Consider the following 26,535-nt stretch of genomic DNA (forward strand, 5'->3'; position numbering starts at 1 on the left):
ACCAACAGTGGATAAGTGTGCCTCTTTCTCCGCATCCTCTCCAGCACTTGTCATTTTCTGTTTTGTTGATAATGGCCATTCTGGTGGGTGTGAGATGATATCTCATTGTGGTTTTGATTTGCATTTCTCTAATGGCCAGGGACATTGAGCATCTCTTCATGTGCCTCTTGGCCATCCGTATTTCCTCTTCTGAAAGGTGTCTGTTCAAGTCTTTTTCCCATTTTGTAATTGGGTTGGCTGTCTTTTTGTTGTTGAGATGAACAATCTCTTTATAAATTCTGGATACTAGACCTTTATCTGATATATCATTTCCAAATATTGTCTCCCATTGTGTAGGCTGTCTTTCTACTTTCTTGATGAAGTTCTTTGATGCACAAAAGTGTTTAATTTTGAGGAGTTCCCATTTATTTATTTCCTTCTTCAGTGCTCTTGCTTTAGGTTTAAGGTCCATAAAACCGCCTCCAGTTGTAAGATCCATAAGATATCTCCCAACATTTTCCTCTAACTGTTTTATGGTCTTAGACCTAATGTTTAGATCTTTGATCCATTTTGAGTTAACTTTTGTATAGGGTGTGAGAGATGGGTCTTCTTTCATTCTTTTGCATATGGATATCCAGTTCTCTAGGCACCACTTATTGAAGAGACTGCTCTGTCCCAGGTGAGTTGGCTTGACTGCCTTATCAAAGATCAAATGTCCATAGATGAGAGAGTCTATATCTGAGCACTCTATTCGATTCCATTGGTCGATATATCTATCTTTATGCCAATACCATGCTGTTTTGACCACTGTGGCTTCATAATATGCCTTAAAGTCAGGCAGCGCGAGACCTCCAGCTTCGTTTTTTTTCCTCAAGATGTTTTTAGCAATTCGGGGCACCCTGCCCTTCCAGATAAATTTGCTTATTGGTTTTTCTATTTCTGAAAAATAAGTTGTTGGGATTTTGATTGGTATTGCATTGAATCTGTAAATCAATTTAGGTAGGATTGACATCTTAACTATATTTAGTCTTCCAATCCATGAACACGGTATGCCCTTCCATCTATTTAGGTCTTCTGTGATTTCTTTTAGCAGTTTTTTGTAGTTTTCTTTATATAGGTTTTTTGTCTCTTTAGTTAAATTTATTCCTAGGTATTTTATTCTTTTAGTTGCAATTGTAAATGGGATTCGTTTCTTGATTTCCCCCTCAGCTTGTTCATTACTAGTGTATAGAAATGCTACAGATTTTTGAATGTTGATCTTGTAACCTGCTACTTTGCTGTACTCATTTATTAGCTCTAGTAGTTTTGTTGTGGATTTTTCCGGGTTTTCTACGTATAGTATCATATCGTCTGCAAACAGTGATAGTTTTACTTCTTCCTTTCCAATTTTGATGCCTTGTATTTCTTTTTCTTGTCTAATTGCCCTGGCTAGAACCTCCAACACAATGTTGAATAATAGTGGTGATAGTGGACATCCTTGTCTTGTTCCTGATCTTAGGGGGAAAGTTTTCAATTTTTCCCCATTGAGGATGATATTAGCTGTGGGTTTTTCATATATTCCCTCTATCATTTTAAGGAAGTTCCCTTGTATTCCTATCTTTTGAAGTGTTTTCAACAGGAAAGGATGTTGAATCTTGTCGAATGCCTTCTCTGCATCAATTGAGATGATCATGTGATTTTTCTGCTTTGATTTGTTGATATGGTGTATTACATTAATTGATTTTCTTATGTTGAACCATCCTTGCATACCTGGGATGAATCCTACTTGGTCATGATGTATAATTCTTTTAATGTGCTGTTGGATACGATTTGCTAGAATTTTATTGAGGATTTTTGCATCTGTATTCATTAGAGAGATTGGTCTGTAGTTTTCTTTTTTTGTAATATTTTTGCCTGGTTTTGGTATGAGGGTGATGTTGGCTTCATAGAATGAATTAGGTAGTTTTCCCTCCACTTCGATTTTTTTGAAGAGTTTGAAGAGAATTGGTACTAATTCTTTCTGGAACGTTTGGTAGAATTCACATGTGAAGCCATCTGGTCCTGGACTTTTCTTTTTAGGAAGCTTTTGAATGACTAATTCAATTTCTTTACTTGTGATTGGTTTGTTGAGGTCATCTATGTCTTCTTGAGTCAAAGTTGGTTGTTCATGTCTTTCCAGGAACCCATCCATTTCCTCTAAATTGTTGTATTTATTAGCGTAAAGTTGTTCATAGTATCCTGTTATTACCTCCTTTATTTCTGTGAGGTCAGTAGTTATGTCTCCTCTTCCATTTCTGATCTTATTTATTTGCATCCTCTCTCTTCTTCTTTTTGTCAATCTTGCTAAGGGCCCATCAATCTTATTGATTTTCTCATAGAACCAACTTCTGGCCTTATTGATATTCTCTATTGTTTTCATGTTTTCAATTTCATTTATTTGTGCTCTAATCTTTGTTATTTCTTTCCTTTTGCTTGCTTTGGGGTTAGCTTGCTGTTCTTTCTCCAGTTCTTCCAAATGGATAGTTAATTCCTGAATTTTTGCCTTTTCTTCTTTTCTGATATAGGCATTTAGAGCAATAAATTTCCCTCTTAGCACTGCCTTTGCTGCGTCCCATAAGTTTTGATATGTTGTGTTTTCATTTTCATTCGCCTCGAGGTATTTGCTAATTTCCCTTGCAATTTCTTCTTTGACCCAGTCGTTGTTTAGGAGTGTGTTGTTGAGCCTCCACGTATTTGTAACTTTTCTGGCACTCTGCCTATTATTGATTTCCAACATCATTCCTTTATGGTCCGAGAACGTGTTGTGTAAGATTTCAATCTTTTTAAATTTGTTAAGACTTGCTTTGTGACCCAGCATATGGTCTATCTTTGAGAATGATCCATGAGCACTTGAGAAAAAGGTGTATCCTGCTGTTGTGGGATGTAATGTCCTATAAATGTCTATTAAGTCTAGTTCATTTATAGTAATATTCAGATTCTCTATTTCTTTGTTGATCCTCTGTCTAGATGTTCTGTCCCTTGATGAGAGTGGTGAGTTGAAGTCTCCAACTATTATGGTATATGAGTCTATTTCCCTTTTCAGTGTTTGCAGTATATTCCTCACGTATTTTGGGGCATTCTGATTCGGTGCGTAAGTATTTATGATTGTTATGTCTTCTTGTTTAATTGTTCCTTTTATTAGTATATAGTGTCCTTCTTTGTCTCTTTTAACTGTTTTACATTTGAAGTCTAATTTGTTGGATATTAGTATAGCCACTCCTGCTCTTTTCTGGTTGTTATTTGCATGAAATATCTTTTCCCAACCTTTCACTTTCAACCTATGTTTATCTTTGGGTCTAAGATGTGTTTCCTGTAGACAGCATATCGAAGGATCCTGTTTTTTAATCCATTCTGCCAATCTATGTCTTTTGATTGGGGAATTCAGTCCATTGACATTTGGTGTTATTACTGTTTGGATAATATTTTCCTCTAACATTTTGCCTTTTGTATTATATATATTATATCTGATTTTCCTTCTTTCTACACTCTTTTCCATATCTCTCTCTTCTGTCTTTTTGTATCTGACTCTAGTGCTCCCTTTAGTATTTCTTGCAGAGCTGGTCTCTTGGTCACAAATTCTTTCAGTGACTTTTTGTCTGAGAATGTTTTAATTTCTCCATCATTTTTGAAGGATAATTTTGCTGGATATAGGAGTCTTGGTTGGCAGTTTTTCTCTTTTAGTATTTTAAATATATCATCCCACTGTCTTCTAGCTTCCATGGTTTCTGCTGAGAAATCTACACAGAATCTTATTGGGTTTCCCTTGTATGTAATGGATTGTTTTTCTCTTGCTGCTTTCAAGATCTTCTCTTTCTCTTTGACCTCTGACATTCTAACTAGTAAGTGTCTTGGAGAACGCCTATTTGGGTCTAATCTCTTTGGGGTGCGCTGCACTTCTTGGATCTGTAATTTTAGGTCTTTCATAAGAGTTGGGAAATTTTCAGTGATAATTTCTTCCATTAGTTTTTCTCCTCCTTTTCCCTTCTCTTCTCCTTCTGGGACACCCACAACACGTATATTTGTGCGGTTCATATTGTCCTTGAGTTCCCTGATACCCTGTTCAAATTTTTCCATTCTTTTCCCTATAGTTTCTGTTTCTTTTTGGAATTCAGATGTTCCATCCTCCAAATCACTAATTCTATCTTCTGTCTCTTTAAATCTATCATTGTAGCTATCCATTATTTTTTCTATGTTTGCTACTTTATCCTTCACTTCCATAAGTTCTGCGATTTGTTTTTTCAGTTTTTCTATTTCTTCTTTATGTTCAGCCCATGTCCTCTTCATGTCCTCCCTCAATTTATCGATTTCATTTTTGAAGAGGTTTTCCATTTCTGTTCGTATATTCAGCATTAGTTGTCTCAGCTCTTGTGTCTCATTTGAGCTATTGGTTTGTTCCTTTGACTGAGCCATATTCTCAATCTTTTGAGCGTGGACAGTTATCTTCTGCTGCTGGCGTCTGGGCATTTATTCAGATTTCTCTTGGTGTTGGACCCAGCAAGGTTGTAATATTTTTCTGTGAAATCTCTGGGTTCTGTTTTTCTTATCCTGCCCAGTAGGTGGCGCTCGTGGCACCCGTTTGTCTGCGGGTCCCACCAGTAAAAGGTGCTGTGGGACCTTAAACTTTGGAAAACTCTCGCCGTCCTGGGGGTTCGCTAGCCGAAACGGCTTGAGCCGGCCCGGGGTCCGAACGCAGGGAGGGTTGCTGGTCGCCGCAGCCAGGGAAAGAGCCCGTCCGAATTTCCTAGTCGGCCCTGGGCAACAAGCGTGGCGGGAGGGCGCCAGCGGCAGCGGCCCGCCCGAGAGAGTGCACGTTCCCCGGGAGTCACGGGTTTGGAAGGGGCCTCCCCCACCCATCACCGTTCTCCGCGGCCTGGGGGTTTCCGATCCAATTCTCTCAGTTGGTCCGGGGGCTGCGCGTGGTGTGGGCGCCAGCCGTCTTTGTTTCAGGGGACCGCCTCTCCAATTCTCCCAGCCGGCCCGGGAAGGGGGAAGGGAGTAACTCCGGCAGCTTGCCACCCCGCCCGGTAAGGCCCGCGCGCCTCGGCGATCTCACCCGAGCTGCTTCTCTCAGCCAGCCAGCCGTTCCAGGATGGGGTACGCTGTCTTTTTTATCTCAGTTGTGGCTTTGGGCGCTTTCTGTATCGTTTCTACTCCCCTAGTAGGTGTCCTGGAGAAGAAACTCAGATCCGCGCGTCTTACTAAGCCGCCATCTTCCAGGAAGTCCCTTAATGATATTATTTTGAAAGTTGATAACCTCACTTGTCTAAGGTCTTGTATTTGCTTGGGTTTGCATTGAGGGTCTCCTTTTGTACATGGCTTGTCAGTAATTTCCATCAAACCAAAGCCTGGACCTCACACAGGGGATGCAACTCTATTTGAGGATCTGTTAAAACTAGACAGGCAGGCCATTTGCCAGACTGCACTTTCCACCTATTCCCAGCAGATGGCACTCTTAGGCCACCTCTTCCCATCAGGTTCACCTCTCCCCAACTGCGGAAGCTGGCTGCGCAGAATGGAAATTTGCTACAATTCCAGCCAGGGCCACTGATTTCAGTGTGCACTGAACGCCGCCAACCCTAGAATTCAGGGGTGGGCAGTGGGCATCTTACCAAAGACTCCATTTGTTGGCCCAAAATGTCTGGCAGCCCCCAGATTTCTGCTTAGGACAATCTTGGGCTATGAAACTGGGTATTTCAAGTGCTCCTGCCCACAGCCAACTGGGAAATGCATAGTGGCTCACTTCCTCATTCCCACTTCTCCATCACGCATGCCCGCTGTCTCTGTGCCTCCCTGGGGATATGGAAGCAGTATCAGGACCCAGTGAGTCACTTTCACCAGCCAGTTGTCAGACTGGCTTCACACTGCATCTCACCCTCCTCCCAGGCTCTCCCAGAGAGCCCTCCAGTCTCTGCCAAATAACCAGGCACCTAGAGCAGCTTGTCTCAGGGGCTGGGTGCAGGCACTGTGCACTGACTGGATGGTTTCTGTGCAAGGAAAGCAAGTCTGTGGCTTCCAAGTTCCCCACAGAGCTCCCTGCTGCAAAACTGCAAAGGAAGGTCTCCCAAACTAGCTGTGGTAGTAGGCTGAAGTGCAAGGGTGCTCCGCTTCTTTGGAAGCTGCACTTTACTACTCACAGCAACTTGTTCCCAGTGGGGTCACTACTGAGCACACTCACCCCATTGTCTCCATCCCAATTCTCCACTCCAAGACCTCCAAATATAGTATAAAAAATCCTCTGTAGTCACTCGCCCCCTGGAACTGCAGTCCCAGTCGTTTTTCTGTCACTTCTCCCATTGTTCCAAGGAGCAGGGGTGAACTCAGCCTAGCCTAGTCTGCCATCTTCCTGGCTGGCTTTGGTTTTCAAGTGATGCTGTCCTCACAGAATGAATTTGGAAATGTTCCTTCCTCTACAACTTAACAACAGAAACAATCCAATTAAAAAATGGGCAGGCAGTGACCAGATGTGGAGGAGGCCAAGGCAGTGGTGCTGAGTTATCTGTTTGGGATCCCTGAGATTCAGCACCATGATTCTTCGAACCACGGGTTTGTCTGCATCTACTTCTCCCATTGCAATTCAGACCTCAAATGCTTCAGATCATCAAGCAGTATCCCCACCCTCCAGATGTTCCATGCATGAAGGGAAAATGAAAGGCTGCACAGGGAGCACAAAATCCTCATACTCAACCTGGGAGAACAAAGCAAATTCTTTGCCTGTCCACCGGAGAATGTGGGTACAAGTATATGGAGCATGCTGTTAAAGCCACTGCATCTAAGAACACAGAAATCTAGATCCTTCAACTCTGATGCCACCACATAATCAGATGGTGGGCGCCAGTCACCATTTGAGCTGTCTAATGTCAGAGAGCAGTCCTCTATTCTGAGCGCATGCTCTGAGAAAAAGTGGGTTTATATTTCAAGGCAGATGTTTTGGAATGCAATGTTAAAGAAAGGTGGAAATGAAAAGAGGAAGATATTCATCAGAAAGATATGTATAATATTATTAGAATTCACAATCAGAATAATGAGCAGGGCTGGAAGGAGAGTTCACGCTGTAGAATGTCTTTGTAGTTCATCATAGATCCTGTCCCAGCGGTAAAGCTAAAGAATATTCACCGAGGACAAGAATTCATTCCTGGATAGGGTATGAATTACCTTTTGATTGGCACAATTGTATTGTCAAACATCATTGATTATTATGATGGTGGCAAAGTGAAAAAGGACTATAAGTTCACCATCTTGGATGTCCCACATTTTTTCAGTAGTATGCGATGGAAAGAAGATTGCTTGGTGGTACTGGACTTCATAACCAATCTTTGACTTGAGATAGAAAAATACATGCTTTTTTTTTCCCTGAGAGATATTAGACTATTTTCCTCAAACTGAATAGCAGTCATGATGTAATGGGAACTTTAAGCTGGTAATCACACCTGTTTACTTTGCATAGGGAAGTATGCTGGTTTGAAGTTTGTTATGTAGCCCAAAAGGATAGGTTCTTTTAATTCATTCTTGTGGTTGCAGAGCTACTGTGGGTGGGACCTTTTGCTTAGGTTGTTTTATTTGAGATGTGACCCACCGAATTTAAGGTGGGTCTTAATCCTTTACCGGAGACCTTTATGAGAGGAAAAAAGGGAGAGAAATTTGGAGAGAGTTCAGAAAGTAACTCAGAGAGGGAGCTCAGAGGGAGAGACACCCAGGGAGAGAGAGAATCATCCAGAGAGAGAGCTCACAGAGGGAGTACAGCCCCAGAGTGTGCTGAGAGAGGACCCAGAGACACTCAGGGAGAAAGCCACTGGAATCGGAAGCTGAAAACAGTGAAACCCAGGAGCAAGAATGAGCAGACGCCAGCCATGAGTCTTGCCATATGACAGAGGTGTCCCAGATGCCAGCGGTCTTTATTCAGAGTGCAGGTATCATCCTGTTGATGCCTTAATTGGGTCATTTTCACATGGCCTAAGAACTGTGAATTGTAAGTTAGTAAATCCCCATTGTTAAAAGCCAACTCATTTTTGGTATATTGCATTCTGGTAGCTTTAGCAAACAGAAACATTCCCATATTCTCTTTTGAACCACATTTTATCTAGCAGTGTATAGCAGATTATTTTGTTTTCTTCCCACTTAGCTTAAAGTGATCCCTTAGTTTTCCCTTCTAACTGCACTGTTGCCCATGTATTTAATTTAGAAAAGTCTGATAAGCCTCTGAAAAAGAGCTTTGTTTTAAAATGTGAAGAAAGCTGCCTTTTTATTCTTACTGTTTTTTCAAGAATGCTTGATAAAGAAAAAACTGAAAGCCAATTTGATGCTCAGGAGCTCTTATCTGGTAAAATATTTTCACTAAATCTCTTCATTACAAATAAGAGATAGTTATGCTTTTAAAAGTTACTAGTATTTCCAAGGTCCCTACAACATAGGTAGCGATCCCTGAACGTAATGTAACGGTATATATGGACCAGTATACATAAATCTGTGTATTCTGAGGTCAGGATAAAATTAATGGAGATCACTCAAATGAATCAGATTTTGAAAGAGAAAGGGTATATCAGTTTGAGGAACTAATATAAACAAAGAGTCAGAACAAGGCGTGGGGAGCAATAAAAGGGAAACAGAGAGTAGGTCTTTTTTGGAGTATTTGTAGGGAGTAGTGGATAGGAATAGCTAGATGAAGTTGTGGCCAGAAGCAGAGATTCTTGGAAGCCGCGTGAGGCATTTGCAAACTTAATACTGTAAACAATGAGGAATGTGTATCAGTCAGCATTTTTTAGTTTTTAACAAGGAACAATGATAACTCAGGTTAAAAAAAGAGAGAATAAGGAGAGAGAAAAAAGGACAGAGAGAAGGAGAGTAAGAAATAGGGAAGAAGGGAGGGAGAGAGGAAAGGGAAAAGAGAACAACGCTGAAACAGACTAAACAGTTTAGTGGCTAGATTACATAATCAAGCGACCAAGCCTGGAACCGCGCAGCTCTGGGATCTCCAAAGGATGAACGGACCGATCACGGGGAGCGCTCAGCTCCAGCCACCTCGTCTGCCAGGGCTTCTCCACCCGATTCCACTTCTCAGAAAAGCCGGGTCGGCCCGGGGTCCCACCTCCGCGACCGCAGGCGGGTCCTGGGCTTCCGTGCCGCGGGCCCAGGTGAGGCAGCTGCCCAAAGGAAGAGATGCCGAGGAGACAGATAGAAAGGCATCCTCTGGATACCTCAGTCAATATGCAGTGATTATTGTGTAAACCTAAACATTTCCTTATTCAAACGCATTGAGTTTTCAAGTTAGATATCTGGAAAAGTTCTAATTTAGTTAAACCTCCGGATTCCTTCATCCCACCGAACTAACATTTTTGCTCTGGGTGACCCTAACTTTGTACATCGCTACTACTGTTTTGCTCTCAGATAATACACAGAATTTCCAGATCGGTACGCATTGCTTCTGCGATGGAAATAGGAGCAGTTCTCCTTTGCGGAAGACACAAGTCAACAGGCAGAAAATGAAGGAAGACATACAAATAAAGGAAGAAAAAAAACCGACATTGAGAACCAGGAGGCGCGGAACCCAGCCTAGACTCTGCAGACCTGCAGGCCCCCCTCGGCGGGGTAGATTCCCGCAGCAGAGTACGCGGCACGCGGCGCGCGCAGAGAACGACGAGGCCGAACTGCACGCTGGGAACTGCAGCTCCGCGGAATAGGCGACCGAGCTACGGACGTCGCGCACGCGCCCTGGAGAGACCCAGGTCAACAAAGACGGCAGCGTGCGCGTGCTCGCCGGAGAAAGCCATGGGAGGACGTGCGCGCGCACGGCCGCCGCGCCGAGCTGCCAGCGGCGGAGAGGGCGGGGCCGGAGCGCGGGCTCGACTCCGATCCACCTCAGGAGAAGGGGTTGCGCTCCCAGCCGAAGGAGGAGAAGGGGGCGGGGCCGGAGGCCCGCGAGCGTAGGTGCCGGGCCTGAGGGGCCCGCGGGCGCGCGAGTGTCTGTGGCCTCCGCTGTCGCAGTGGCCGCCGCCGTCGTCTGGTCGCCGTCGGTCTGCGGGGGGCGGGTTATGGCGACGGCGGCAGTAGGAGTTGTGAATGAATTCTCCGGGCGGACGAGGGAAGAAGAAAGGCTCCGGCGGCCCCAGCAGCCCGGTGCCTCCCAGGCCCCCGCCCCCCTGCCTGGCCCCCGCCCCTCCCGCCGCCGGGCCGGCCCCTCGGCAGGAGTCGCCTCATAAGCGGAACCTGTACTACTTCTCCTACCCGCTGTTCGTGGGCTTCGCGCTGCTGCGCCTGCTGGCCTTCCACCTGGGGCTCCTCTTCGTGTGGCTCTGCCAGCGCTTCTCCCGCGCCCTCATGGCCGCCAAGAGGAGCTCCCCGGCCGCGCCGGCCGCCGCCTCGCCCGCCGCGCCTGTGCCGGGCGGCGAGGCCGAGCGCGTCCGCGCCTTCCACAAGCAGGCCTTCGAGTACATCTCGGTCGCCCTGCGCATCGACGAGGACGAGAAAGGTGAGGGGCGGGCAGGGCGCGGGACTCGGGGAAGAAGGCGGTGTTGCCGAGGGCGGGGGTGTGGGGTCCCAGCCCGGCCTTGACCTGCCCCCGCACGCTGCTTCCCTGCAGGTCAGCCCCTCCGCTTCGGCGGCTCTCGGTTAATCCTGTCTGCTGTCGGGACCCCTCACGGCCCACTTTGTTTCAGCCCCCAGCCTTCAAGTCCCGGTGAAACGCCCAGACACGCTGGTGACCGGGACAGCTGCCTTAGAGTGACCGCACAGACCCTTTCTAGCCCCGTAACCAGTGTGGCTTCCTCCGAGCCAGCCTGTCTAAAAGGTTTCGGTAGCGGAGAAGCCGTGCCTTTTTTTTTTAATTTTTAAATTTATTTCTTTATTAATTAAAAAAATAAGAACAAATAAAAACATTAACATAATCATTCTATTCTACATATATAATCAGTAATTCTCTCAATATCATCACATAGTTGCATATTCATCATTTCTTAGAACATATATATCAATACAGAAAAAGAAATAAAAAGACAACAGAAAAAGAAACAGAACAATAACAGAGAAAAAAAAAAGATTATGCATACCATACCCCTTGCCCCTCGCTTTCATTTATCACTAGCATTTCAAACTAAATTTATTTTAACATTTGTTCCCCCTATTATTTATTTTTATTCCATATGTTCTACTCATCTGTTGATAAGGTAAATAAAAGGAGCATCAGACACAAGGTTTTCACAATCACACAGTCACGTTGTGAAAGCTGTATCATTATTCAATCATCATCAAGTAACATGGCTACTGGAACACAGCTCTACATTTTCAGGCACTTCCCTCCAGCCTCTCCATTACATCTTGGTTAACAAGGTGATGTCTACTTAATGCGTAGGAATAACCTCCAGGATAACCTCTCGACTCTGTTTGGAATCTCTCAGCCATTGACACTCTGTCTCATTTCACTCTTCCCCCTTTTGGTGGAGAAGGTTTTCTCAATCCCTCGATGCTGGGTCTCAGCTCATTCTAGAGTTTTTCTCAATCCCTTGATGCTGAATCTCAGCTCATTCTGGGATTTCTGTCCCACATTGCCAGGAAGATCCACACCCCTGGGAGTCATGTCCCACGTAGACAGGGGGAGGGTGGTGAGTCTGCTTGCTGTGTTGGCTGGAGAGAGAGGCCACATCTGAGCAACAAAAGAGGTTCTCCTGGGGGTGACTCTTAGGCCTAATTTTAAGTAGGCTTGACCTATCCCTGTGGGGTTAAACTTCATATGAACAAACCCCAAAACTGGGGGCTCAGCCTGTAGCTTTGGTTGCCCACACTGCTTGTGAGAATATCAAGAATTCAACTGGATGGGAAGTTGAGTTTTCCCCCATTCTTAACATTCCCTGAAGGGGACTTTGCAAATACTTTTCTACTCACTGATCAAATCACTCTGGGATTCATCAGGGCATCACCTGGACAAACCAACAAAATCTCATGTCCTATACAAAGTTCCATGTACTTAAGGTGTTCAATCAACTATCTACATAAGTTATATTAGGAGATGTACTAGTCAAAGTATAAATTTGTACCAAATAAACATTTTTTGCTTTAGTCTCACACATAAGTTGAAATTTTAAAATATTAATTACCATCTATTTTCAGAAAACTGCAGTAATGACATTTCTTTTGTTCTTCCTCATGCAAAAACATTTTTAAAATTTGTACATTTAGTCACTATCATTATACACTCTAGGCATGCCTAGATTATACCCTCTCAATCTTTATCATCTATCTTTCTTTGTGATTTCATTTATGCCCCAGCCTTCCTGCTTCTATCATTCTCATATGCAGCTTCATTCATTGCTCAGTTATTACCTTAAATGTTAATGGATGGAACTCACCTATTAAAAGACAGGGATTGGTAGATTGGATGAAAAAGCATGACCCATCTACATGCTATCTATAAGAGATTAATTTTAGATATAGAGATACAAAAGGTTGAAAGTAAAAGGCTAGAAAAAGGCATTCCTAGCAAGGAGAACTAGAGTAGCTATACTTTTTTTTTTTCATTTGATAAACTACTTTTATTACTTGACCATATAGCATAAACATCTTTTATGGGAATAAAAATTTTACCCACAGCTTTCACTTTAATGGTTGCATAATACTTAATTGTAGGGATGTACCTAAATATATTTAATCAACATTATGACTGGACATTTAGAGTACACACAAATTTTTCAATATAGTAAACAGTTCTAGAATAAACAGCCTTATGCAGATGTTTCACATGGTTGCTTAATTATTTCTTAGGATAAATTCCCAAAATTTTTGGGTCAAAGTAATGTACATTTTACAGGCTATTGATTCATTATGTCCATTTAAAAAGAGTAGGCAAAAAAGGTAGAATTTTTTTTCCTAAAATCTGAGAATATTAATTAAAAACTATCTAAAAACATAGTGTTTTTAAAATAATTGTAGCCATTAAACTTTTTTATTGTGGTACCATATATCACAAAATTTCCCATTTAACCATTTTAAGTATAAACATCAGTGGTATTAGTTATATTCACAATTTTGTGCTACCATCATTACCATCCTCTATTATGACTTTTTCATGATGCTGAACAAAAATTTTGTACCTAATAAGCAATAACTTTCCATCCCTCTTCCCCCAACTTCCAGTAACCTCTAGTCTACTTTCTGTGTCTATGGGCTTTGCTTACTCTAAATATGTAAGTGAAACCGTACAATATCTGTCCTTTTGTATCTGGCTTTATTTCAACCAGTACAGTGTCTTCAAGGTTCATCCATATTGTAGTATGTATCCAAACTTCATTACTTTTCTTTTTAACTTTTTTTATTGTATAATATAACATGCATACAAAGCAAACACATAAAAAAGCAATAGCTTTCAAAGCAGTCTTCAACAGGTAGCTATAGGACAGATCCCAGAGTTTGTCATGGGCTACCATACGATTCTAGTTGGTAGAATTTTTCCTCCCCTTCCTGAGCCTGTATTTCAATTTACTCAATTTGTTTTAATATTGACTATTTATTATCTATCTATTTATTTATTTTTAATCCATACTTTTTCCTCATCTGTCCATACTGTAGATAAAAGGAGCATCAGACACAGAGTTTTCACAATCACACAGTCACATTGCAAAAGCTATACCATTATACATTCGTCTTCAAGAAACATGGCTACTGGAACATAGCTCTCCAGTTTCAGGCACTTCCCTCTAGCCTCTCTAGATGTACCTATACTATTATTAGACAAAATAGAGTTTATGTGGTGGCTTAGGGTTTTATGTACCACAGAAAAACATGTCCTTAAACTTATGTCATTTGCATGGATGTGAACCCATTTTAAGTGGGACCCTTTGATGAGGTTACTTCACTTACGGTGTGACCCACCTCAATCAGGGTGGGTCTTAATCTTATTATTGAAGCCCTTTGTAAGTAGAATGAAATTTGAACAGAAAGAGAAAAAGCCACAGATGGAACAACCAGAAGCTGAACATCAGCAGAACCTAGGAAAGAAGAAGGAGAACAGGAGATGCTGCCATGTGACAAGCTACAGACCAAGGATCTGTGACAGTGAACTCCAAAATTCCACAGTTTTCAGGAAGAAAGTGGTTCCTTAATAATGACTTGATTTGGACTTTTTTTTCCAACCTTAAAACCATGAGCCATTAAATTCCCATTATTTAAGCCAGCCTATGACATGGTATATTAATAAAAGTTTCAATTTGACTAGAAGATATAATGACTATAAGCATATATGCACCTCACGAAACAGCCCCTAATATATGTAGCAAAAATCAACAGAGTTGAAGGTAGAAATAGATAGTTCTCTAATATTGGAAACTTCAATATATTACTTTCAATAATTGATAGTACATCTAAGCAGAGATCTACAGGAAAAAGAGGACTTGAACAACTCAATTAACCAGCTAGACCTAGTGGACATACATAGAACCCTGCAACCAACAACAACAGAATACGCACTTTCTTCTCATGTATACATGGAGTGTATTCTAGGATAGACCATATATTAGGCCATGCGCCAGTTTGAAGCTATTATGTACCCCAGAAAAGCCATATTTTAGTCCTAATCCAGGTAGTGGGGGCTGCTGATTCTTTTAATCCTCATTCAATATTTGATTAGAGGGAGATGTAACTCCACCCATTCAAAGGAAGTCTTGATTAGTTTACTGGAATCCTTTAAAAGGGGAAACATCTTGAAGAAACAATAGAGATGCTTAGAGAGCAGAAGTGATGGAGCCCACAGAGCCAGAGACCTTTGGAGATGGAGAAAGAAAATGCTACTGGGGAAACTTTGAAACTAGAAGCCAGAGATCCTCAGAGATGCCAGCCATGTGCCTTCCTAGCTGACAGAGGTATTCCAGACCCATCAGCCTTCCTTGAATTAAGGTGTCTTTCCCTCAGTGCCTTAGTTTGGGCATTTTTATAGGGTTAGAACTGTTAACTTGTAACTCACTAAGTTCCCTTTATAAGAACCATTTCATTTCTGGTGTATTGAATTCCAGTGGCTTAACAAATTAATATGGGCCACAAAAATATTAATACATTTTAAAATATTCAAGTCCTACAGAGTATTTTTTTGACAACAGTGGAATGAAGCTTGACATCAATAACAGAAGGAAAACTTGAAAATTTACAAATACATGGAAATTAAACACCACGTTATTAAACAACCAGCGGATTGAGAAGAAATCACAAGGGAAATTAGGAAATAATGTTGACACAAATGAAAATGTAAATACAACATACCAGAACTTATGGGATGCAGCAAAGGCAGTGCTCAGAGGGAAATTTATAGCTCTAAATGTTTACATTAAAAAAGAAAAAGATTACAATTTGATAACCTGACTTCATATCTAACTAAACCAGAAGAGAAGAGCAAGTTAAAGTCAAGGGTGATAGAAGGAGATAAATAGTAAAGATAGAGTAGAGATCAGTGAAATAGAGAATGGAAACAATAAAAAGATCGACAAAACCAGAAGTTGGTTTTTGAAAAGATCAATAATATCAATAAACCTTTAACCAGACCAATAAAGAAAAAGAGAGAGAGGACACAACTAAAATCAGAAATGAGAGTAGGGACGTGACTACAGATCTTACAGAAATAAAAAGGAGTGTATAAGTGACTGTGAGTGATTATATGCCAACAGATTAGAAAACCTGGATGAAATAAATGGACGTTTCTCAGAACATACAAATTACTTAATTTGATACAAGGAGAAATAGAAAATCTAAACTCTTTAACAAGTGAAAAGTTAAACATGTTGTGGTGGTTTGAAAGGATGTATGTTCCATAGAAAAGCCATGTTTTAACCTAAATCCCATTTCATAAAGGCAGAATAATCCCTATTCAATACTGTATGTTTGAAACTGTAATCAAATCATCTCCCTGGAGATGTGGTTTAATCATGAGTGGTTGGTAAGCTGGATTAGGGGACAACATGTCTCCACCCATTTGGGTGGGTCTTCATAAGTTTCTGGAGTCCTATAAAAGGGGAAACATTTTGGAGAATGAAAGAGATTCAGAGGTAGCAAAGCAGAACGACATAGCCATGAGAAGCAGAGTCCACCAGCCCACGACCTTTGGAAATGAAGAAAGAAAAGTTTCCCAGGGAGCTTCATGAAACTGGAATCCAGAAGAGAAAGCTAGCAGATGATGCCGTGTTCACCATGTGCCCTTCCAGCTGAGAGAGAAGCCCTGACTGTGTTTGCCATGTGCCTTCTCACTTGAGAGAGAAACTGTGAACTTCATCAGCCTTCGTAAACCAAGGTATCATTACCTGGATGGATGCCTCAGATTGCACATTTCTATAGACTTGTTTTAATTGGGACATTTTCTCAGCCTTAGAACTGTAAACTAGCAACTTATTAAATTCCCCTTTTTAAAAGCCATTCTGTTTCTGGTATATTGCATTCTGGCAGCTAGCAAACAGAACACATGTAATTAAAAAACTCCCCAACAGAGAAAAGTTCGGGACCATATGGTGTCACTGATGAATTCCGTCAAACATGTAGAGAAGATTTAACACCAATCCTTCTCAAACGTTTTTGAAAAATAGAAAAAGAGGGATTACTTTGTAACCTATTTTATGAGGCCAGTATGCCCTGATACCAAAGCCACAAAAAGACAGCTTAAACAATTACAGTCCAGTATCCCTTATGAATATGGATGCAAAAATCCTCAACAAATACTGGCAAACAGAATCCAATAGTATATTAAGAGGAGTATACACCTTGATCAAATGGAATTTATTCCAGGACTGCAAGTATGGTTCAACATAAGAAAATCTATCAGTGTAACATAGCACATCAATAAAACACAGGAGGAAAATGATCATCTCAGTTGACACCAAAAAGGCATTTGACAAAAGTCAACATTTTTTCATATAAAAACAGTGGGGAAACTAGTGATTGAAGGTAACTTTCTCCATATGATAAAAAGTATTTATGAAAAACCCACAGCAAATATCATTCTCTTCCAAAAAATAGAAGAGAAGGAATTAATCTAAGACTGAAAGCTTCCCCCCTAAATTCAGGAACAAGACAAGGATTGCATGCCACCCCTTTTTCAACTTCTATCTATCTAGATAGATAGATAGATAAGCTATCTACAAACTCAGTGCAATCCCTATGAGAATCCACCAGCTTCTTTTTCAGAAATAGAAAAGCTTACCCTAAAATTCATATGGCATTGCAAGGGGCCCAGATAGCAAAATGTCTTAACAGAGAGCAAAATTGGAGGCTTCATGCTTCCTAATTTCGAAATATACTACAAAGTTATAGTAATTAAAACACTGTGGTATGATATGTTAATATATCTCAATAGAACTGAAAAAAAAATATGATACTAGTATGCAGATAGACAATGGCCAATGGAAAAGAATTGAGAGTCTAGAGATAAACCCACACATCTATCACCTTTGACAAAGGTACCATGTCCATTTGACAGGGAAATAATAGTCTCTTCAAAAAATGGTGTTGGGACAACTAGAAATCTTTATGCATAAGAATTAATGTGGAGCCATACCCTGTGTCATATATGCAAATTAATTCAAAATGGATTGATCACTTAAATATAAGAGCTAATACTATAAAACTCTTACAAGAAAACATAGGGAAATGTCTTTGGTGCCATGTAGTAGGCAGTGATTTTTAGATTTTACAACAAAAGTACAAACCACAAAAGAAAGAAATATATTAAATGGACTTGATTAAAATGAGAAACTTTTGTGAGTTGAAAACACAGGGATTAGCCCAAGATGGCGGCTTAATGAGGTGTGGAATTTAGTTTGTCCTGCAGAGCAGATAGTAAATAGCCAGGAACAATAGAGAACAACTGCTGGGGCCACATCAGTGATCGGACACACAGCGTACAACAGTCTAGACAAGCTGGACCAGCTGCGGTCGCACCCAGAACTGTGAGTCCCCCAAGCTGTGGAGGCCGGTGCCTCTCCCCACAGGCTGGTTCCCAGAGGGGAAAGAAAGGAGACTTTACTAACAGCAAGGGGCTGAGCTCAACCAAGCTACAGTTGTGGAATTAATTAACAAATTCTGACTACTAAAAATAGATCCACAGCTCAACTGAAACTTGAATAAAATCTGAGGTTGCTGGTTTTGCCCTGGCACAGATGGGGCAGGGCTGACAGAAAAAAATAAAAAAACAAAAACCAACAGGTTTTTTCGAATCAGACAGCAACAAATACTTTGTTTCTAGGCCCTGAAGCAAAGGAGGGGGCACATTGGACCTGGAGATACATAGAACCACGTACCAACTTGAACTCTTGATTGGCAAAACCGAGAAATGAGGGTCATGCTCTGAAAAGTATATATATATATATATATTTTTGGCTGTGTTTCTATGGCTTGACTACTCTTTGTATACAACTGCAAGCCTTCTCAGGCTCCAACTGCCCCAGGCAAGGGCGGAATTAAGCTTGTCTGAGAGGCAAAGAAGCTGGTCAGGTGAAAGGAAACAACTCCCTAGAGGCTGTGCCTTTCCCAGGAGAGGGGTGGGGCCGAGGTCAGGTGGAGTCCCTCCCTCAAGGGGGTCTGAGAAACTGAAACAATTAAAGTCAGACTACAACCTCTCCTCATTCTCCACCACACCTCAGCAGGAACTGTGTGTTGAAGTTAAAGGCACCGCATCACCTTATGCTGCTGGGATCCACAGGAAAACAAGTGTCACATACTGGGCAGGATAGGGAAAACACAGAGTCTAGGGGCTTTGTAGTAAAGTCTGTCAACCTACTGGGTCCCATCCTCAGGGAGAACTGATGCAGGTGACTCTTTCCTCCTGAGAAGAGGCCTATCTGGTCTGGGAAAATCTGACTGGGGTCTGTAATACCTAAGTAGACCCTCCTGAGGTGGGGGGGGGGGGGGAAGGCACCATACAGGCAGGGCAAAAAACAAGAAAACAAGATTGAAAAATTCTGATCTGTTAAACAAAACCTAAGCTAGAGGTCTAGAATAAGCTGAATTGAATGTCAAAGAACAGATAGACAACAAAGATATTCATCAAGAAAATCCTAGATAGAGAATTGAGAATCTCCAGAATAAACTAATTAGGGAAATTAAATGTCTAGACACCAGCAGAAAATAACGAACTGTACTAGGAAAATGAAGATATGGCCCAGTCAAAGGAATAAACTAACAATTCAAATGAGATACAGGAGTTGAAACAATTAATTCAGGATCTTTAAACAGACATGGAAAATCTCATCAGAAATTAAATCAGTGAATTAAGGGAGAATATAAAGAAGGCAGGGAATGAACAAAAAGAAGAAATCAAAAGTCTGAAAAAACAAATCACAGAACTTATGGGAATGAAAGGCACAGTAGAAGAGATGAAAAAAAACAATGGAAACCTACAGTGTTAGATTTCAAGAGGCAGAAGATAGGATTAGTGAACTGAAAGACAGGACATCTGAAATCCAACAAGCAAAAGAAAATATAAGGAAAACAATGGAAAAATATGAGCAGGGACTCAGGGAATTGAATGACAACATGAAGTGCACAAATATACGTATTGTGGGTGTCCCAGAAGGAGAAGAGGAGGAAAAAGGAAGAGAAACACTAATGGAGGAAATTATTGCTGAAAATTTCCCAACTCTTATGAAAGACTTAAAATTACAGATCCAAGAAGTGCAGGGTACCCCAAACAGAATAGATCCAAATAGACATACACCAAGGCACTTACTAATCAGAATGTCAGATGTCAAAGAGAAAGAGAGACTCTTGAAAGCAGCAAGAGAAAAACAACCCATCACATACAAGGAAAGCCCAATGAGACGATACGTAGATTTCTCAGCAGAAACCATGGAGGTGAGAAGACAGTGGTATGACATATTTAAGATACTAAATGAGGAAAACTGCCAACCAAGAATTCTATATCCAGCAAAATTGTCCTTCAAAAATGAGGGGGAAATTAAAATGTTTTCAGACAAAAAAATCACTGAGACAATTTGTGGCCAAGAGACTGGCTCTGCAAGAAATGCTAAAGGGAGTGCTAGAGACAGATAGGAGAAGACAGGAGTGAGAGGTGTGCAGAAGAGTATAGAAGTGAAGACTATCAGTAAAGGTAAAAAGAAGAAAAATTAGATATGACATATAAAATCCAAAAGGGCAAAACGGTAGAAGAAAGTACTGCCCTTACAGTAATAACACTAAATGTTAATGGATTAAACTCCACAATCAGAAGACATAGACTGAGAGAATGGATTGAAAAACAGGACCCATCTATATGCTGTCTACAGGAGATGCATTTTAGACCCAAAGATAAATATAGGTTGAAAGTGAAAGGTTGGGAAAAGATATTTCATGCAAACATCAATCAGAAAAGAGCAGGAGTAGCTATACTATATCCAACAAATTAGACTTCAAATGTAAAACAGTTAAAAGAAACAAAGAAAGACACTATATATTTACAAAAGGAAGAATTCAACAAAAAGACGTAACAATCATAAATATGCACCAAACCAGAGTGCTCCAAAATGCATGAGGAAAACACTGAAAAGAGAAACACATCTACCATAATAGTTGAAGCCTTCAATTCCCCACTCTCATCGATAGACAGGACATTTAGACAGAGGATCAAAAAGAAACAGAGAATTTGAATAATACAATAAACAAACTATACTTAGCAGGTATTTATAGAACCCCACAATAGCAGGATATGCATTTTTCTCAAGTGCCCATGGATCATTCTCAAGGATAGACCATATGTTGGGTCACAGAGCAACTCTCAATACATTTAAAAAGATCAGAATCATACAGAACACTTTCTCAGATCATAAAGGAATGAAGCTGGAAATCAATAATGGGTAGAGGGCCAGAAAATTCACAAATGTATGGAGGGTCAATAGCGCACTCTTAACCAGTGTTTCAAGGAAAACATTACAAGAGCAATCAGTAAATATCTCGAGGTAAATAAAACTGAAGACTTATCAAAATGTATGGGATGCAGCAAAGGTAGTGCTAAGAGGGAAATTTATTGCCCTGAATGCCTATTTCAAAAAAGAAGAAAGAGCAAAAATTGAGAAATTAACTGTCCATTTGGAAGAACTAAAGAACAGCAAATTAACCCAAAGCAAAGAAAAAGAAAGAAATAACAAAGATTGCAGCAGAAATAAATGAAATTGAGAACATGAAAACAATCAAGAAAATCAACAAAACCAGAAGCTGGTTCTATGAGAAAATCAGTAAGATTGGTGGACCCTGTACAAGGTTGACAAAGAGAAGAAGAGAGAGGATGCAAATCAATAAAATCAGAAATGGAAGAGGAGATATAACCACTGACCCCGCAGAAATGAAGGAGGTAATAAGAGGATACTATGAAGAAATTTATGCTAATAAACTAGACAATATAGATGAAATAGACAACTTCCTAGAAAGGAGTGAACAACCGTCATTGCCTCGAGTAGAAATAAATGACCTCAGCTTACCAATCATAAGTAAAGAAATTGAATCAGTCATTTAGAGTCTCACAAAAAAAGAAAAGTTCATGACCCACATGGCCTCACATGTGAATTCTTCCAGACATTCAGGAAAGAATTATTACCAATCCTGCTCAAACTCTTCAAAAACATTGAAGAGGAGGAAGGCTACCTGACTCATTCTATGAAGCCAGCATCACTCTCATATCAAAGCCAGACAAAGATAGTACAGAAAAGAAAATTACAGACCAATGTCTGTAATGAATATAGATGCAAAAATTTTCAACAAAATTCTTACGATTTGAATCCAACAGTACATTAAGAGAATTATACACCATGACCAAATAGGATTCATCCAGGTATGCAAGTATGGTTCAACATAAGAAAATCAATTAATGTAATAGACCATATCAACAAATGAAAGCCGAAAAGCCACATGATCATCTTGATTGATGCAGAAAAGGCATTTGACAAAATTCAGTACCCTTTCTTGTTGAAAACACTTCAAAGGGTAGGAATACAAGGGAACTTCCTCAAGATGATTAAGGGAATATATGAAAAAACCACAGCTAACATCATCCTCAATGGGAAGAACTGAAAACTTTCCCCCTAAGATCAGGGACAAGACAAGAATGTCCGCTGTCACCATTGTTATTCAACATTGTGTTGGGAGTTCTAGCCAGAGCAATTGAACAAGAAAAAGAAATACAAGACATCAAAATTGGAAAAGAAGAAGTAAAACTCTGTTTGCAGATGATATGACACCATATGTTGAAAACCGGGAAAACTCCACAGCAAAACTACTAGAGCTAATAAATGAGTACTACAAAGTGGCAGGTTACAAGATCAACACTCAAAAATCTGTAATGTTAAGCTGTGGTATATACATGCAATGGAATATTATGCAGTTGTAAGACAGAATAAAGTTATGAAGTATGTAACAACATGGATGGACCCTGAGGAAATTATGCTGAGTGAGATTAGCCAGAAATGAATGGACAAATAGTGTATGGTCTCACTGATATGAACTAACATTAGTGAATGAACTTGCAGGATTTCAGCTAAGAACAGAAACCATCAGGAATAGAAATAGGGTAGATAATTGGGTAATTGGAGGTAAAGGGATACAGATTGTGCAACAGGACTGATTGTAAAAATTCAGAAGCAGATAGAACAGTACTACCTAACTGTAATACAATAATGTTAGTACACTGAATGAAGCTGAATTTGAGAATGATGGAGGAGGGCTGGGGGCAGAAATGAAATCAGAAGGAAAGGTAGATGATAAAGACTGAGATGATATAATCTAGAACTGCCTAGAGTATACAATGACAGTGATTAAATGTACAAATTAAAAATGTTTTTGCATGAGGAAGAACAAAGGAATGTCAGTATTACAGGGTATTGAAAATAGATGGTAAATTGTATTTTAAAACTGTAACTTCTGTATAAGACTAAAGCAAAAAATGTTTATTTGGTACAAAATTTATAATTTGACCAGTGCATTTCCAAATATAATTTATGTGGACAGTTATTGAACATCATAAGTACATGGAACCTTGAGTAAGGCATACGAGTTTGTAGGTTTGTCCAAAGTGATGCTCTGGTAAATCCCAGAGTGATTTGCACAGTGAATAAAAAAGTATTTGCAAAGTCCCCTTGGGGGAATGGTGAGAAAGGGGGAAAAATCAGCTTTCCCAGTGGAGAATTCCTGATATTCTCACAAGCAGTGGGGACAGCCTTCAATGGGCCGAGCTCTCAATCTTGCGGTTCATATGAGGCTTATCTCTGCAAGGGACAGGCTAAACCTACTTGGAGTTAGGCCGGAGAGTCACCCCCAAGAGAACCTCTTTGGTTGCTCGGATGTGGCCTCTTTCTCTCAGCCAGCTCGACAAGCAAACTCACTGCCCTCCCCTTCTCCATGTGGAACATGACTCCTAGGGATGTGGACCTTCCTGGCAGGGTGGGACAGAAATCCCAGAATGAGCTGAGACTCGGCATCAGGGGATTGGGAGGACCTTCTGGATCAGAAGAGGGAAGAGAGAAATGAGACAAGGTGGAGTGTCGATGGCTGAGTGATTTCAAGCAGAGTCGTAAGGGTATCCTGGAGGTTGTTCTTATGTATTATGTAGATATCACCTCTTTTTTTTTTTTACATGTTAAATTTCCCTTATTTCAGTAGACAGAAGACTATTTTCAATGTCCTGGCTGAAAGGGCTCTTGTTGCCACGGAGCATAAGTCCAAGGAACTTCTGGCAGCACATCTGGATTAGGTGGATAAGGGTATGCAGCTTGTTGTAAAGGTTGATAAGAAAGATACTGTGGAAAAATTGACTGCTGAAAATTGTAAGAAATAGGTATTTGAGATTGAAAATACCCATTCACTGGCACAAAGTCATTTGCTTGTGGCTCCCCAGCAACAGATATCACCTTTTTAATTAAGATAAATTGGAGAGGTTGGAGGGAAGTGCCTGAAGGTATAGAGCTGTGTTCCAGTAGCCAAGTTTCTTGAAGATGATTGTATGATGTTGTAGCTTTCGCAGTGTGACTATGTGATTGTGCAAGTCTTGTGTCTGATGCTCCTTTGTCTATGGTATGGACAGATGAGGGAAACTTATGGATTATAAATAAATAAATAATAGGGGGAACAAATACTAGAATAAATTTAATAGAGTGAAATGCTAGTGATCAATGAAAGGGATAATAAGGGGTATGGAAGAAAAGTAAGGAAAATAAAGGCTAAAATACCTTGGGTAGATGGACATTCTAGCTGTCAGTGAGAAGGAAGGGTAACAGATATAGTTGTATGAGGTTTTTTCTTTTTTCTTTTATTTCTTTTTCTGAATTGATGCAAATGTTCTAAGAAATGATCATGGTAATGAATATATAACTGTGATGATATTGTGAGTTATTGATTATATATAGAGAGAGTGTTCAGATATAGACCCTGTCATGTATGGACAATTGATCTTTGATAAGGCAGTCAAGTCAACTCACCTGGGCTAGAACAGTCTGTTCATTAAATGCTGCCTAGAGAACTGGATATCCATATATGCAAAAGAATGAAAGAGGATCCATATAAAAAATTAACTCAATACAAAAAATTAATCCTATACAAAAAGTTAACTCAAAATGAATCAAAGACCTAAACATTAGATCTGATACCATAAAACTTTTAGAAGAAAATGTAGGGAAATATCTTACAAATCTTATAATAGGAGGCAGTTTCCTGGATCTTACACCCAAAGCATGAGCACTGAGGAGAGAAATAGATAAATGGGAACTCCTCAAAGTTGAACACTTTTGTACATCAAAGAACTTTGTCAAGGAAGTAAAAAGACAGCCTATACAATGGGAGACAATATTTGGAAATGATCTATCAGGAAAGCATAGTATCCAGAATATATAAAAAGATTGTTCAATTCAACAACAAAAAGACAACCCAGTTACAAAATGGGCAAAGACATGAACAGACACTTAACAGAAGAGGAAATACAAATGGCTAAAAGGCACATGAATAGATGCTCAGCTTCCCTGGCTGTTAGGGATATGCAAATCAGAAGTACAATGAGATATCATCTCGCACCCACTAGAATGGCCATTATCAATAAAACAGAAAACAACAAGTGCTTGAGAGAATGTGGAGAAAGAGGCACCCTTGTTCTCTGTTGGTGGGAATGTAAAATGATACAATTGCTGTGGAAGGCAGTTTTGCGCGTCCTCAGGAAGCTAAGTATAGAATTGCCATATGATCTGGCATTACCATAGTCAGAGGACATGAGGGCAAGGGCACAAATGGCCATTTGCACACCAGTGTTTACAGCAGCAGCATTTATAATTCCCAAGAGATGGAAACAGCCCAAATGTCCATCAACAGACAAGTGACTGAGTAAGCTGTGGTATATACACACGATGGACTATTATGCAGCTGTAAGATAGAATAAAGTCATAAAGCATGTAACAACATGGATGAACCTTGAGGACATTATGACAAGTGAGATAAGCCAGAAATAAAAGGACAAACACTGTATGGTCCCACTGATATGAACTAACATTAGTGAATGAACTTGTAGAATTTCAGTTAAGAACAGAGGCCATCAAGAGAGAGAAATAGGGTAGATGGTGGGAAATTGGAGCTGAAGAGATGCAGATTGTACAACAGTACTGATTGTAAAAATTTCAGAACTGGATAGCACAATACTACCTAATTATAGCACAATAACGTTAGTACCTGAATGAAGCTGAATGTGAGAATAATACAGGGAGGAGACTGGGGGCACAAATGAAACCAGAAGAAAGGATAGACGATAAAAACTGAGATGGTATAATCTAGGAATGCCTAGTATATACAATGATAGTGACTAAAGTTACAAATTTAAAAATGTTTTGCATGAGGAAGAACAAAGAAATGTTAATATTGCAGGGTGCTGAAAATAGGTGGTAATTCATATTTTAAAACTTTAACTTATGAGTGAGACTAAAATGTTTATTTTGTACAAAATTTGCATTTTGACAAGTGCATTTCCTAATATAACCCATATGGACAGTTTAATTGAACACCATAAGTACATGGAACCTTGAAAAGGACATGAAATTTTATAGGTTGTCCAGAGTGATGCCCTGATAAGTCCCAGAGTGATTTGAACAGTGAATAAAAAAGTATTGGCAAAGTCTCCTTGGGGGAAGATGAGAAAGGGAAAATTCAACTTCCCCATGTGGAGAACTCCTGATAGGTTCACAAGCAGTCAGGACAACCAAATCAATAAGCTGTGCCCTCCATCTTGGAATTTGTTCATATGAAACTTATCCCCACAAAAGATAGACTAAGTCTACTTACCTGAGAGTCACCCCCAGAGAACCTCCTTTGTTGCTCAGATGTGGCTTCTCTCTCTCTCAGCCAACACTGCAAGCAAACTCAACCAACCTCCCCCTCTCCGTGTGAGACATGACTCCCAGGGGTGTAAATCTCCCTGGCAGTGTGGGACAGAAATCCTGAAATGAACTGGGGCTCAGCATGAAGGGATTAAGAAAATTTTCTCGACCAAAAAGGGGAAGAGAGAAATGAGATAAAGGTCAGTGGCTGAGAGATTTCAAACAGAACTGAGAGGTTATCCTCAAGGTT

At 40.4% G+C, this 26,535-nt stretch overlaps 1 protein-coding gene and 1 pseudogene across 7 annotated transcripts in view; both read left to right on the forward strand.

Annotated features, from left to right (window-relative positions):
* The first annotated feature begins 6,521 nt into the window (after positions 1-6,521).
* Positions 6,522-7,303, forward strand: LOC143661243 (holocytochrome c-type synthase pseudogene; annotated as a pseudogene).
* A 2,496-nt stretch (positions 7,304-9,799) lies between these two features.
* Positions 9,800-26,535, forward strand: part of SPAST (spastin) — a 99,433-nt gene continuing 82,697 nt past the window's right edge. For 2 of the 7 annotated variants that reach the window (XM_077135000.1, XM_077135003.1), the window contains exon 1: positions 9,800-10,459. In XM_077135000.1, coding sequence (XP_076991115.1) covers positions 10,051-10,459 — 409 coding nt within the window. In that variant the 5' untranslated portion in view covers positions 9,800-10,050. The remainder of the gene's footprint in view (positions 10,460-26,535) is intronic. The other 5 variants (XM_077135001.1, XM_077135002.1, XM_077135004.1 and 2 more) reach the window with 4 other exon arrangements.

This window comes from Tamandua tetradactyla, chromosome 17 (genome assembly GCF_023851605.1).
Source record: "Tamandua tetradactyla isolate mTamTet1 chromosome 17, mTamTet1.pri, whole genome shotgun sequence".
Lineage (NCBI taxonomy): Eukaryota > Metazoa > Chordata > Mammalia > Pilosa > Myrmecophagidae > Tamandua > Tamandua tetradactyla.